Source organism: Ornithodoros turicata, chromosome 1, assembly GCF_037126465.1.
Source record: "Ornithodoros turicata isolate Travis chromosome 1, ASM3712646v1, whole genome shotgun sequence".
Lineage (NCBI taxonomy): Eukaryota > Metazoa > Arthropoda > Arachnida > Ixodida > Argasidae > Ornithodoros > Ornithodoros turicata.
The window spans coordinates 40,731,577-40,745,539 of record NC_088201.1 but is presented as its reverse complement, the minus strand read 5'-3'; the positions used below and the strand labels follow the sequence as shown (position 1 = coordinate 40,745,539).

The following is a 13,963-nucleotide window of genomic DNA, read 5'->3' as shown; positions in this document are numbered from 1 at the left end:
ACATTGCTCTCGCAACAGAATCACAATGTTAGCTCTCGCGTCCTTTGAAAGTGATCGCAGTTGTCTCGCGACGTAATAAAGCCCCGAATTATCATCATCATCGTCCTTTGAAATACAGCAGACACACTTATACAATGATAGTGCTGCAACGTTAAGATTAGGTTGATGATGCAGTGTTTTGTGAGCAATGCTCTACAACATTGCATTAAAATTGCTTGCCAAACACCACATCAGCAATGCAACTGCGACATTTCATCAGTGTAGCACACGCAACATTGCTTCTGCAACACAATCACACTGTTAGGTCTACGCATCTTTTGAAATACAGCAAAAACATTGAAATAAAGATATTGCACCAACGTTGAATTTTCGTTGCTGATTAAGCATTTTGGAAGAAATGCAATTAATAGCAACATAGCATGCATTGACATTGCTTGCAAAACATTGCATCAACAATGTACGTAAACGCCACATTACCTCAGTGTAACATATTCAACACTGCTTCAGTAAAATCATCGCAATGTTAGCTTTATACAATCTTTGAAACACAGCATGAACATTGAAACAAATATATTGCTATACAACGATGAATGTGGGCATGAAACATCGCTGCACTTCAACGTTCAGGTAACATTGATGCAACACATTTGCAGCATCTTGTGCTGTCTGGGAAAGCAGTTACGCTGTCTATGGTGTTGAAAAAGTTAGTGCACATTGACATTTTGTTTAAAGAGCACATATTTACTAATTCATGCGTATATTATACCTATGGGGTGCACACATCTTGAAAGAGATCTTTGACGCGTAAGCGCAAAGGCAGCCCGAATGCCAGGATCACAGACTTCATTAAACGCTTTCCAGACCATATGGGCCTTCCTACAATTAGATTGTCAAAATATTGACGTTCGGGAGTCTGTGCACAGGCAGCGCGGATTTCGATTTAGAACGGCGTCATAACATGAAATGAAGCCAGAAACCAGGATGCAAGTTAGTAGACGACCAGTTGTTGTCTCCTGGCATGCCCTGGAGGTATAGCCCCGTTGGATGTTTCCCAAGTCGGCACGCTCGTGATTCAAACTTAATTTTAAGCCAATGTTCATCAGGGTTAAGCGGGAGCCTCCTGTCGGCTGCTTGTAATCATTGCACGGAAGAAAGAGCAAGATTCTAGGAAGTGGAACGACTATGTATGTCATACAACTGGCTAATGATGCCTCTGGCTAGATGGATGGTGCCCTACGGGTGGTTCTTTTTCCCCACGTACCCCTTACAAGTGGATAGTTGAATATACACATAGATGTAAACTGGCGCAAGAAAAGCCTCGAGGAAGGCTGCGTGACTGATTGCCTATACTGTGATGCAGCTCGTACAGGTATCACTTGCGATGGGAAACACGATAGACCTTTCCAAGACATCTCATATGCCATAGACAAGGTCATCCGTTGTAGCATTGTCGAGGAATAGACCTCTGAGGCACCACTTACGAGCGCGAGGCGGCCATCATGAAAGGCTACGGTCAGCCAAACCGCACAAGTGGAACGGGAGCGAAACACCTCTTTACACAAGCATGTGTGTATTGTCATCAACCTATGGAGGTAGGTCACTTTACACCCACACAAAAATTATCTCATGGAACGAATAACAACTCCCCCAAAGAAAGAGTACATGCTGTTTGTCCATGCCACATTAGTATAGACAAGTATTGACATGTATGGGAGTATTGACGATGACATAGTATACAGAAAATTTGTTTACAGGTGACAGCAGGGCAATAATATTTACAGCGTATATTGTATTAGGACATCTACAATGATATTTACAGTGTGTAACAGAATACACAATACGTGACGAAGTATGCACAGAAAACTTATTTACATGCGATTCACAACTTGGGCGAATAATTGACGAAGTGTGGTGTGTATAGCAAATCAAGCACGAGAACTATGCCCAACTTCATCGTTGCCTAGTAGGCTAGTACTGACCCAAAGTATGGTTGGCTGCAGCGTTCATCTTGTGCATCGTGGATCAAAATTGCTAGCGGCTGATGTGCGAGATGCTGATGTTCGTGTGCTGACTACAGATTACAGTACACGGGTGTACCTCGAAATAAACGGCCGGAAAGAAATGTTACCTGACTATAAAATCCACAGTCGCGCGCTGGAAAATGCCAACAGCGAACTAACCTGGACATAGAAATGCAAATATCGAACTTGGACTAACCTAATAATAAACTAACCAACATGCTGTTTCGTCGTGGCCGCCCTGCTAAGCCTAACAGTCGAATAAAATGTGGCTTTCGTTGCTAAAATGACTTGGACAGACATCGGAAACCCGTGAATTTGACTGGTTAAATAGCACTATTTAACCAGTCAAATTCACGGGTTTCCGACGTCATCCCGATATCACTTGACTGCATGGTTAAATAGCACTATTTAACCAGTCAAATTCACGGGTTTCCGATGTCAATCCGATATCACTTGATATCGGATTTTGAAACGCGGCATATAATCTTACGAAGCAATGAAGCATTCTCCTTGATTTTCCTTGTTTTGATACCGTGAATTTCGCAACCGGTAATATCGAGGTTCTCCCCAGCACACGCACATAGAAATTCAAAATAAAGGCTTTATTTTTAATTTCGAATCTCCGGCGCAAAACGTGAACGCAATACAGTCCAGGCGCACAAAAAAAGCTGCCAAGCACAAACATAAAAAATGTGGTGCCACAAATTGAATGCTGCGCGAAGGCATGTTTAAAAGCGTATCAATCAGACATGCAAAATCTCTGACGTCAATGGTTGCGAGCAGTGGCGTGTAGAAAACATAAACCAGAACATCTTCTCTGCCAAAAACGGGGCAATGTTTATGCGAAGTGGGGACCGTAGAGCCCGGCTGTGTTAGTAAACAAATATACATAAATGTGATGTGGAGCCGTTGGGGTCTCACCTGGGCGTCACGCTCGCTATGTATAGCCCAAGAGCCGCCGAATGTGTGTATAGACACAACCAGTAGATATTTGCGGTTCAGGTATATACAGGGAAAGGAAATTTTTGGCTTCTGTGAGGGATCTCGGCTATTTCTCGAGCCATTATTGTCTGATCATCGTTTATGTATATTCGGTAGCCAAGTGCTTGTGATGCAGTGAAGGTATAAATTATTTGCGATCCTGGCCCAACCGTACGCCCTTGCTTGTTAGAAAAACGGGAATATATGCAATCATCGCTGTGTACAACTATGGCCTCATTTTTTTTTTATCTTGCGAAGTAAAAACAAGTGCCACGTTATGCAGTGTTGTCAGAAAAATGTGTGCCAAAACTCCATCATCTCATCAGCACCTGAAAAATATGGGACCGCGCCGTACATCAGGAGACAGGGGTTGGCAGACGAGTGACACAGAAAGAGCATTTCGAATGTACACAGGGGGGGGGGGGGGAATCCCATGTTTTCCCATGTTTCTACGCTGTGACAATGATTTTGCTGTCAGTGGCTGCGTTAATGACTACAAATTTTCCGCTGACGATGACGACGACGGACCGTGCCTTTTCAAAGCATTCCACATAGACTGAACGGCCGCGCACTTTAGGTTACTTTTCGTCTGCGCGTGCCTTTCCCATTATTTCAGAAGCTTCGTAAATTACACTGCAACCCAATGTAGAGCAATCCGTGCGTTTCGAAGACGCTCACGAATAGTACGGATATGTCGCAAGGACGAGTTTTCTTTCGCCGCTCGCAAGTATACCCAGTCTGGATCCACGCCGAGTTTCGACATGAACCCAGAAGACAGCTACGCCCGGAGCGGCCGCAAAATGCCACTGACTGCAGAGACGCTGCGCAAGTACGCCCGCGTGTAAATGAAGGTCTTGGACGAGGAGACGTTCTCCGTTAAATTATCGCACCGCCACTATCGCGCTCATCGGCTAACAACCTCGGAAGTGTGTGAGATAACATTATCCTGAATTGCCTCGAACGTCGTCCGAGTCGTCAGGGTGCCCATCCTACGGAGGGATGCTCATCTGCATGGTAAGGAGCGTTGCAGCGGTCGCGCGACCTAAATTTAGAGCTTTAAAACAGATTCCCGCCCGTTTTAGTGCACTGTGCGCGTAGTAGGCTTGTGCGGGGATAACGTACATTGCTACCACTACATTTTATATAGATCGAAAGAGGTGCTTTATGATGAAAAATGTTTAGATCTTCATCCATTCACGCATACATGTGTTCAGCAAAGAAGCGAAGAACGTCGCAGGAGGGGGCAATAACACTCACATGCTGTATTATAATGCAAATACGAATACCCAAAAGTATTATAGGAACAGTATTGTAGTACAAAGTATTACTATTAGTGCCCACCCCTGGAATGTTGTAATTTATACCAAAGTGACGAGTGAAAGCACTCACAAACATATCCTGCAGTGTTGTGCGCGCTTTCGTGAAGTGTTTTTCGCTTTAGAAAGAGAGTACTTCAACTCCGTCATACTTATCACCCAACGCGGCAAACATAATTGTTATACACTCGCTGTTGCTGTGTAATAAGTGGCACCACGTACATATCGGCTATGTTACAACAGAGGTAGATATAGGGAAGACGGGCCTTGAGTTTGAAAGGATCAACCAGTCTTCCTTTTTCCTCGGCCATTTTTCTTTCCCCAATGTACACTGTAATGGTATCTTCGACTGGCGGTACCAATGCCAGAGCGCTCCGAGCTGGAGGAAGAAAGAGAAACAACTGCCGAAGCTGCTGTCAGAGCGCTCCGTTTGGACCAGTCCAAGATAGAGCGCTCTATAGAGCGATCGGTGGCTGCCAGTCCAAGATGCCATAAGCAACAAACGGAGTAATTTTAGTCTTTTGGGGGACCAGGTGAATTACCACACCCATTAGTCCCTCTCCTGATTAAGTGCATGGGAGTAAACGAATGTCGCAGAGTGGAGACTGCATTTCATGCCTTGTCCTCACAGACCTATATGCACAAAACCTATACAAAACGAAAATACTTTGACTTTGAACTGAACTGATATATCGTGTTATAAAATCGTGTGACACGCATAGCGCACTATTTGTCGGGAATGAACCACTAATTATTTCTTAATCTGCAGGGAGAAAAGTATATTGCTCCGTTCCATCAAATTCCCGTAGAACTCATATTTACGTAGACCGTTGCATTCAGGGGACCATCTGCGAAGTTCAGGGACTATTGCTAGGGCTAGGTGGTAAATTTCATGGTCTGACGACTAAAACGAAGGAACTAGAAGACTAATTTGCAATCTAGGGGACTAGAATATGTAATTACCCCCTCCCCCCCCCCCCCGTTATTTTTTTTCTTTTTTTGTTAGAGCGTGTGCATGTCAGGTCGCCACAGAATGTTGGAAATAAATGAGCCGCCGACAGCAGTACTTTAAAAGCAACGAAGGGTCCGCTTATTAAGGTGCAAACGTATTATTACCAGGGGCAGCTAATACCAGTGTTCTCTACGAACAAAGACTGGATAGCGGGTGATGGAAGGGTACGGTCACTGGTCGCCACGGAGCGAAAAAACAAAGGCTGTTTGCACAGCGAGTGATCGAAGCTATAAATATTCATCGCACTTATATTGTTGTCCGGCGTTAGTTTTTGCTAGAGGTCATTGCATTTATCTATTCTGATATTGCCCTTTCTGTCATTTTGTTTTAATTATGTTACCTTTTGTGCGATTTTTCTTCGCGAGAGAACCCGTGGTGACAATGCGATACTAGAAAATACCCGCATGAAGTATGGCATGATTGGGAGTGTTATTCTGACGAAAGGAAGAAGGACAACAGGTAATAAATGGTGAAAGAGCATGCGCAGTGAACACTAAGACAAAGTGAAATATCATCATAAGCCTATAGCTATATCCTGCATTGGCATAAATATCTGATATACTGAAGCTCAGATATGTCCGTGTGCAACGTATAGATAATGTCATGTAGTAAGATATAGACAGTAACGTGATCTCTTTTTCATTTTCCGTCTAAACCTGACAGAATTAAGCTATGGCTTGTTGCGCTAGTACCTGGAATTAAAATGACCAGGTAAAAGGTCAATACGTGGGTCAAACAGCTATTGGAATGAAGCTTAATACCACAGTGTCCGGCGTGATTAAAAGTCCGGTCTTCCCGTTTCACGCACTCGAACGAGCCTGGCTATAAGAAACGTAGCTCCTGCAATATATCGTTTTTTTTTGTTTTTTTTTTTTTTTTTTAGCATTCTACTGTCTCTCATAAGGGTTCTCTCAAAGCTTCCGAAGAAAAAAGGAGTTCCAATCTCAAGGACGATGGCATCATCCCTGCATCAGGAATGCTCCAGAAGCTGACCGCTGCAATGCCGACATCCGTTGTGCGTCGCTTGAGTACTGGACAAAGGACACCAGAACAAACATAAAATAAAGGGAACCGCACTTACGTGAGCTCCCGCACAGGTGAGGAAACTGTTGTACGGTACTAGGTCTTGTCGTACACAGAACTGTCATACGTAATATCACGATATGCATAGCGTATATGTACACAATGTGATGTCTTAAGCTGGGCTAGCTTAAGCTTTGAAATACGCCCCATGTTGTTCCAACTTGATACGCATCCCAAGCAACACAATGTACCGAAAGTCGAGTGCAGTAAGGGTGGACGGGTAGGGGTGGAAGGCCCTCAACAGACTCGTGAGACTAAAGAACATTGATAAGACACATACCGCCCACCCCTACTGCACTCGACTTTCAGTACATTTCGCTGTTTGGGATGCCACGCTGTGATTGCCATGTTGCCGTCCCCGTGAAATATCAAGAGGATGCGGACGCCCTCGAGTACACACCGGTTCCTTGCCGGGGGTTCTGCGTGCGAAATTTTGCGCCAAGCGTACTACGGCACGTTTCTCGCGCTGAGATACGCGTCATGCGGTTCCAGCTTTAGGTAATGTAACTGTCATACGGCAGTTTTCGTACGTTTCAAGCATTAATTAGGTTCAATCGATCGAGTGAACTAAACAACAACAATAGACACATAGTGACGATAACGTGATGTGCTTCACCGCTGGAGCTATTGGCGGCAAGACCCTCACTAGGGGCGCCACTGTGCCGTCTCTTGGTGGGGATCCCCGTTTCGGTTTCGTTTCTGTTACTTACAGTAAAAACTGTCATATTGGAATAAAAATGCGATTTACTTGGAACACATATGTCGTTTTCTTCATGAATCACCAGGAAATATCAATGCTGGACAGCCCCTAACACGTGCAATGCCTTTATACGCAATGCAATGTGAGAATACTGCCCGGGGACATCCCCACGACAAGGTTCGTTCAGTGAACACCAGGGGGCGACTCCCAAACTTCTCGGCGCGAATAGAACCCAACCAACCACATTCCATGTGATATGGGAATGGAGTGAAGTTGTTACACAGAACGATTGTAGCGTTCCCTGGTGGCTGTGTAGTACAGAAAAAAGGTTGTAATACAAACCATGATATGTGACTAAATCGTCTGGAACAAACCGTTGGTCGTCAAGAACTCCATAAATAATCGTAATGCAATTAACCATGCGAAGGTAGCTTCTTCACTTCGAAATTTGGAAGCACATGCACAAAAGTCAGTGGTGTTTCAGTACCTGCTTTTCCACGAATATCAGACCAGCCTCAAATACCACCGGCGCAACGTGCATCACTTCTGCGACATCTGTACATCCACACGACCTTTGAAAAATGTGTGTGTAGAAAGGCGCCTCCTCCTGCTGCGCTTTCTCTAGGTCACTCCGCTAGGCAGGGAAAACAGGACAGGGATATGGGGATGGGGGAACTCGGCTGAGCGTTCCTCTGCGAGTAGCGCTTGAACCTTCGATCGTTGTCCACGCTGACTGCTCGAAACATCCACGATCATCCCCAGAATTGCAGGACACCTACTCTTAAAGTTGGCTTAACCTGCGAACTCGCCGCCCTCCATTGAAGTTATGCATTCCGTCTGCTTTCCATAGAATATCCTTTGGCACTGAAGGTTTGAAAAAAGTGTCCACATCTAGGCGTGACGGCGGAAGGTTCCTCGATTGTCCACAAGAGCTCAAGACCGTCACGGTTATTTATTTATTTATTTATTTTTTTTTCATGAGAGACTTATTTTCGCCGTGTCCTTCCCCAAAATTTTTCCACCTCCCATATCCTCGAGCAAATCTGTCAAGTTGGCTTTCTTGCATGGTAATCTGCTATCCTCCGAAGCCGGCTTTCTGTGTCGTGTCCCTGAATTCTGGTCATGCCAAAGAGGAGTGGTATGGTGCGGAGTGGTATGGTGCAGAGTGTTGCCTTTCGCTGTCTATTACAATATACTTTCATTCGGCTGCAATAACGTATCTTGACTGAATGGAATTTAAGAATTGCGCGTACGTTTTCACTTAGTATGGTTTCACCATTACACAAGCGTCATGGACACAGTGCATACGCTAACCAAGAAACGTGAGTGATATGTCTCCACCGATGGAATAAACTACACAGTTGCAACTGATAAAATGACATAGACGCAGGCAATCTGGTGGATTAACTCCATGACAAAAAAAAAGCCTGAGCGTGAGCGAGCACAGTTCCACCACAGCCGCCATGCATTTACCAGGCGCAGGGCAACATCCATCCCCTTGTCCTTCGACATTGTGCAAACTGCCTCCAGGGAAGTTGATCACGGAACATCAAACAAAAACCTCCAGATGGCTTCAACGATGAAATTTACGAAGCACCATACCAGGAGAGATACCCGTGGACCAGTGTAGGTGCCAAGGAGCAGGTTCTAATAAATAAGGGGCAGGCGCGGGTGCTGTTCCAGACGAACGTGTGAGTTCTCAGAAGTAATACAAATGATTTGAACGAAATTCATTTATACTATTTCTGTTCTTGCATAGGCACGTATTATTACTCTTTTGCCTGCCAGTTGAACTCGAGGCACTGCCATACCAGGCCGTAAGCTCAGTTGATCGCTCCTGGCATTATATACCGAAGTGCATATGAAAAGAAATAAAATAAAACGTGAAAATGAATATGTCTTTATCATTACATCGAGTAGTCAATCTTAAGCCCATTTCACACTACCGCATTTGTCGTCCGTTTGCTTCAAAAATAGAACCTAAAGGCAATCGAGCCCGGTAGGTTCCGATTGGTCCGTTTTGGCTCCGTGAAAAACACGGACGAGAAAAATGTTAGTGTGAAACCGGCCTTAGCACGACTTAGCAAGACCCATCTAATCTAATCTAATCCGATCGCCGTTTGAGAACACCATTACTCTCACCTCAGGGTAATGAAACTAGGGAGCATGGGTGTAAGCACCTAAAACATAAAACAATATGATCCATGATAGCCTCTGAACGGTGTCTGATGCCAACCTGACGCGCTATCTATATGTAGCAACGTGTAAAACACTCGTCCTGGCGCTTTACCACTTGCCGTTAACGTTTTATTGGCCGTAACTCCCACCTAGTATTTAGGTATGATGAACGGGAAGATGGCTTCAGCATGGATGAAGGGATAGACATCAAACACTCTGAAGGTGCTCGGGTGAGCCAGTTTTGACTGCCCCTAACTACATTCACTTAGCGTTAGACATTGTTCACCATCAAGTACGGGTGTAAGTATGTATGAAAAACTCCATAGTAACGAAAGCCTGAGCGTTGGCACACAAAAGCAGGAAGACAACACAACAGATACAAACGAGCAAAAAATCTGGTTTGAGTCGGTTCTGTTGTTTTCTGGTTCGTGTATTCCAACGCTCAAGCGTCTTACTTAGAATTTAACGCAGCAAAGAGATAAGACCCCGTTTCTCTACCTTAGCTCAAGCGACTATTACTAGACGTAGACCTAGCAGGAAATGCGGGACTTCATTCAAAATAAATTACGCGTGAGGTTGACACCGTGATAAGAAAAGCCTGAGCGTGAGCAATAAGCAAAAAGGACGACACGTAGACTCCTTACTTATTGCCCACGTTCAGGCTTCTCTCATAAATTACTGGTTTAAGCTCTGTTTAATCCCGCCATAGTTTACCATAAGTAAACTCTATGTCACCATCGTCATCATTTTCTCGTAATAGAGTCTATACACCATTTTGTCTGCGTTTACGTTATGCATGCGTATTTCTTCAGTGCGGAACCTTCACAAAAGTGTATTTATCGGTGTGCTATATACCGAGGCTCCTTGCTGCAATCAATCATTCTGCTCTGCTGTTTTGTTTTTACTCCGTGGAGGATGTATTTTTGGAGTACATTCGGGACGTTATTGGTTATACTCGTCATTCGCGTTTCTCTTTTCCTGTCTTCTCTTCTCTTTTTACTCTGTAATGGCGCTATCTCGAGAGTCGACAAGGGCAGTAGTTGCGCACGACCGCAAACATTGTCATTGTTATAATAAAGCAACGGGAGGACGTTGGTGCGGATACAACGTAAAACATGTTAGGGGACCCCTGAAAACCACGAAGACGTTCGTTTTTGTGCCGCGTCTTGACGGCTTCTGGCACGTTTAGCCTCAGAACATCAGTTCTCTCATGTTCAACATTTGCCTCTTGCGTCAATCCCGTCATATGAATGTGTGTATGAGTGAGCAAATATGTAAGAGTGAAAGGAGGATGAGTGAGAGAGAGTGGCTGGTTTGTCCCTTCAGATGACGCACCCTTGGAAGTCACTGGGGAGGCGTGTTAGCTTAGCTCAATTGGTAGAGCCCTGGACCGGTAATCCAGAAGATGTGGGCTCGAGTCCTACAACTGGCTAACCTTTTCAGCGACTTTCATCTTTCAACGTTTACTTCATTCTGTTCGCTTTCCATTCGTCCCAAAACAGGACCGTGTGGACGGACCTTGGTATTATCGCATTCGCATCACACTTCACAATAAGCTTTAAACTGCAATAAAACTGCGATTCTTTCTTATTAATGCTCCACGCTAATACACTACACTAATATACGTGTATCTGACCTCTTCTTTTTCATGTTGATGCTCCAGGACAGGACTCGACTGCTCCCATTGGATAACTCACCAAGCCTATGGACTTCGACGACATCTTGCCCCACATTGGGGAATTCGGGTCTTATCAGAAGACCATCTACCTTTTACTGTGCTTACCTGCCAGTATTTCATCTGCATTAACACTCTTCAGCAGTATCTTCATCTCTGCCACACCAGACCACTGGTGCAGGGTGCCAGAGCTAGACTGTTTCGCAGATGTATTTACACCAGCCGCAGTTAAGGAGCTTAGCATACCGATAACTGGGACTGGTAAATTCCACAAGTGTGAAATGTACGATGTCAATTATACGGCAGTTATCACAAGGGCACAACTGTACGCCGTCCAACCGGTGTCCGACGAGTCATGGCCAAGGAAACCATGTGACAACGGATGGCATTATGACACCACCTTCTATACAAGCACTCTCGTGACGCAGGTGATGTATATCGTTCAATTTAAAGTCACTGGAACTCGGAAAGTCCCGCATTAGTCTTTTGTTGGCCGCAGCGGCGCCGCATTACCTCCTCTCACGCAGTTACTTTCCGCAGCGCATGACCCGCTCGCCCTTTGGTTTGTCGCGACAGAGGATTCTCCTGTCGTTATGGTGCCATGCGTGGGGGTGGGGGGGGGGTGATATTTTTGAACGTAGGTAGGTAGTTAAGTTGCGCTGGAGGGTAATTATGCTAACAGCGCTAATCACAAATATTGGCGTTCGATGATACTGTAGAAGTCTTTCGCGTGGAAAATGTTTTCGCGCTTTCAGCAGAATTGCCTCGGCAAGTGATTCGGGGGAACATAAATTCGCGAAAGAGGTTGAAGGCAGTGTTAAGCTCGTATCGCTCCAGAGGTCGATCTTATGTTATAGGTAGCACAACCAAGAAGGGCGTCAGAAGACGCAATTGATCCTTCTAGCCAGTGTGGTGACAGTGTTACAAAGCTATCTAGAGTTATGTGTTTTCTTTTTCTTTTGTGTGTGTTACGCTGGAAGTGTGCTGTCAACGCAGTAGATGTATCAATTCATTTGAGATGTACACGTTAAAGATATACACCTACTTCTGGAAAGGATTTTCGGCAACGTATTAAAGCTACTAGCATGCTATAGATCAAAAACAGTGCTCATCTCCAGTACTTAACGTCGAACGTTTTACGTGCCACGTCAGTGGACATTTTTGAGGGAACTTAAGTGGAACACGCGAAAAACGTGAAAAATAGCTCCACGCGAAACAAAATACTTCTACGTTTTTTTTTTCTTTTTTCTTGTGCATACCTAAACAAGAATCATTGCGAGACGGGGTCAAATCCCCAGACTGAACCTCATGTTTCACCGCGCTACAACTTTCAATAGATTAGTAAATAGCTCGTTACAAAGTTTATGCACACTACATTGACGAGTGCTGTTAAAGGCTGCAGTGTATAGTGTGTCAGTCGATAGTTTGAGTCTCACCTCTTGGCAAGCTTTTCTCCACACTGACTGAGATATGGCTTGCGAAAGAAGAGCCACCGGATGCTGACGAAAGTTTAAGCGCAACCAAAGGAGTTGGGTCTGGTGCAACTCCTCTAGTTTCGACTATTTTGTTTTGCTGAAAAGAAAGCAAGTGCACGTGCAATCTTAGAAATCGTTCTGAAATATAATGCAGAAGCTTTGTTTGTTTATTTTTACAAAAAATTAAGATCTATATTTTTCTTATGAGGTAACGGTTATACTGGCGCTTGTTTGACACTCTTTGATACTTGTTTGATGCCGTTCTGCCATGCAGCCACCGCACAGGCCGCGGTGGACCAAGTACGCTCGCCGTTGCTCAGGGCTGCCTGCGTGGTCGCGACGATACGTTGCTTTCCCAGTTCCAGTCACTTTTAATTTTGTTTCATCATTTGCACTTTCCTGTTCCGATAACTGACCCGCCAAGAAAACCGTGGTGCAAAAGCGTAGCACTGATGGAGATTCTGAAGGAGGAATGAAAAGGGCAGCTAAGAAAGGAGCTAATTATTGTGAACTAACGGCAGCCATACAGCAAGGAATGCTTTAGCTGCCCCGTGCATACAGGTTTCAGCCAATGTTCTGAGTAGATGCTCAGGAAGGGTTAGGTCAACAAAATCCCGCAAGGCAGTGGTCATTTTTCGATCTCCGAGGCTATGGGCAATATCCAAATGGGACTTTTGTTAGGTTCATCTTCTTCCTAAGGGGCCCGTGTGTCTTCAATTCAATCTAAATCACTCGTTACATTGTGATGGCGTGCCGGAGAAAGTTCTAAAACTCACCTTGAGAGGATTCCAGTAAAACATGTTTATACGTACGCCGCGCCGCGCGTATGTAGGCCGCGCCGACAATGTTCCTCCAATCTTCAGAAGATCACTCCCAAGTTTTTCCCTACGTAATGGTGTCCTCTACAAAGAAAACCACGCACCACAAGGCGCTACGTGGCTTCTCGTTGTGCCTGGGGACATGCGCATCGAGATTCTTGAATCCTGCCACGACGAACCGTCATCAGGTCATTTGGGATACAGCCGGACACTGGCCCGTATAAGGGAAAAGTACTACTGGCCAAAACTGGCCAAGACCGTACATCACTACGTAAGGACGTGCAGGGAATGCCAACGACGAAAAACGCCGCCGGTACGACCTTCTGGGTACCTTCAGCCAATCGCACCGCCGTCGGCGCCGTTCGAGCAGATTGGGATGGATCTACTCGGGCCCTTCCCACGTTCGTCTTCCGGAAATCGTTGGATAATCGTCGCCACCGACTATCTGACACGCTATGCTGAGTCTAAGGCACTTCCACAGGGCACAGCAACAGAAGTGGCGAAGTTCTTCATCGAGAACATCGTACTACGGCACGGAGCTACGACCGCCTTAATGACCGATACGGGAACGGCATTTACAAGCAGGCTAACGCAAAAAATCCTTCGACTCAGCCACACCGCTCACCGGAGGACAACGGCGTACCATCCGCGGACAAACGGGCTCACCGAACGCCTAAACAAAACCCTTGCCGACAGGATTTCGA

General features: G+C 45.3%; 1 protein-coding gene across 1 annotated transcript in view; it reads left to right on the top strand.

Moving 5' to 3' along the window:
* The first annotated feature begins 3,797 nt into the window (after positions 1 to 3,797).
* The window catches only part of LOC135378064 (beta-alanine transporter-like), a 24,790-nt gene continuing 14,624 nt past the window's right edge, over positions 3,798 to 13,963 (top strand). Inside the window, exons 1-3 of the mRNA XM_064610912.1 lie at positions 3,798 to 4,016; positions 6,214 to 6,427; positions 10,955 to 11,394. Coding sequence (XP_064466982.1) covers positions 10,996 to 11,394 — 399 coding nt within the window. The 5' untranslated portion in view covers positions 3,798 to 4,016; positions 6,214 to 6,427; positions 10,955 to 10,995. The remainder of the gene's footprint in view (positions 4,017 to 6,213; positions 6,428 to 10,954; positions 11,395 to 13,963) is intronic.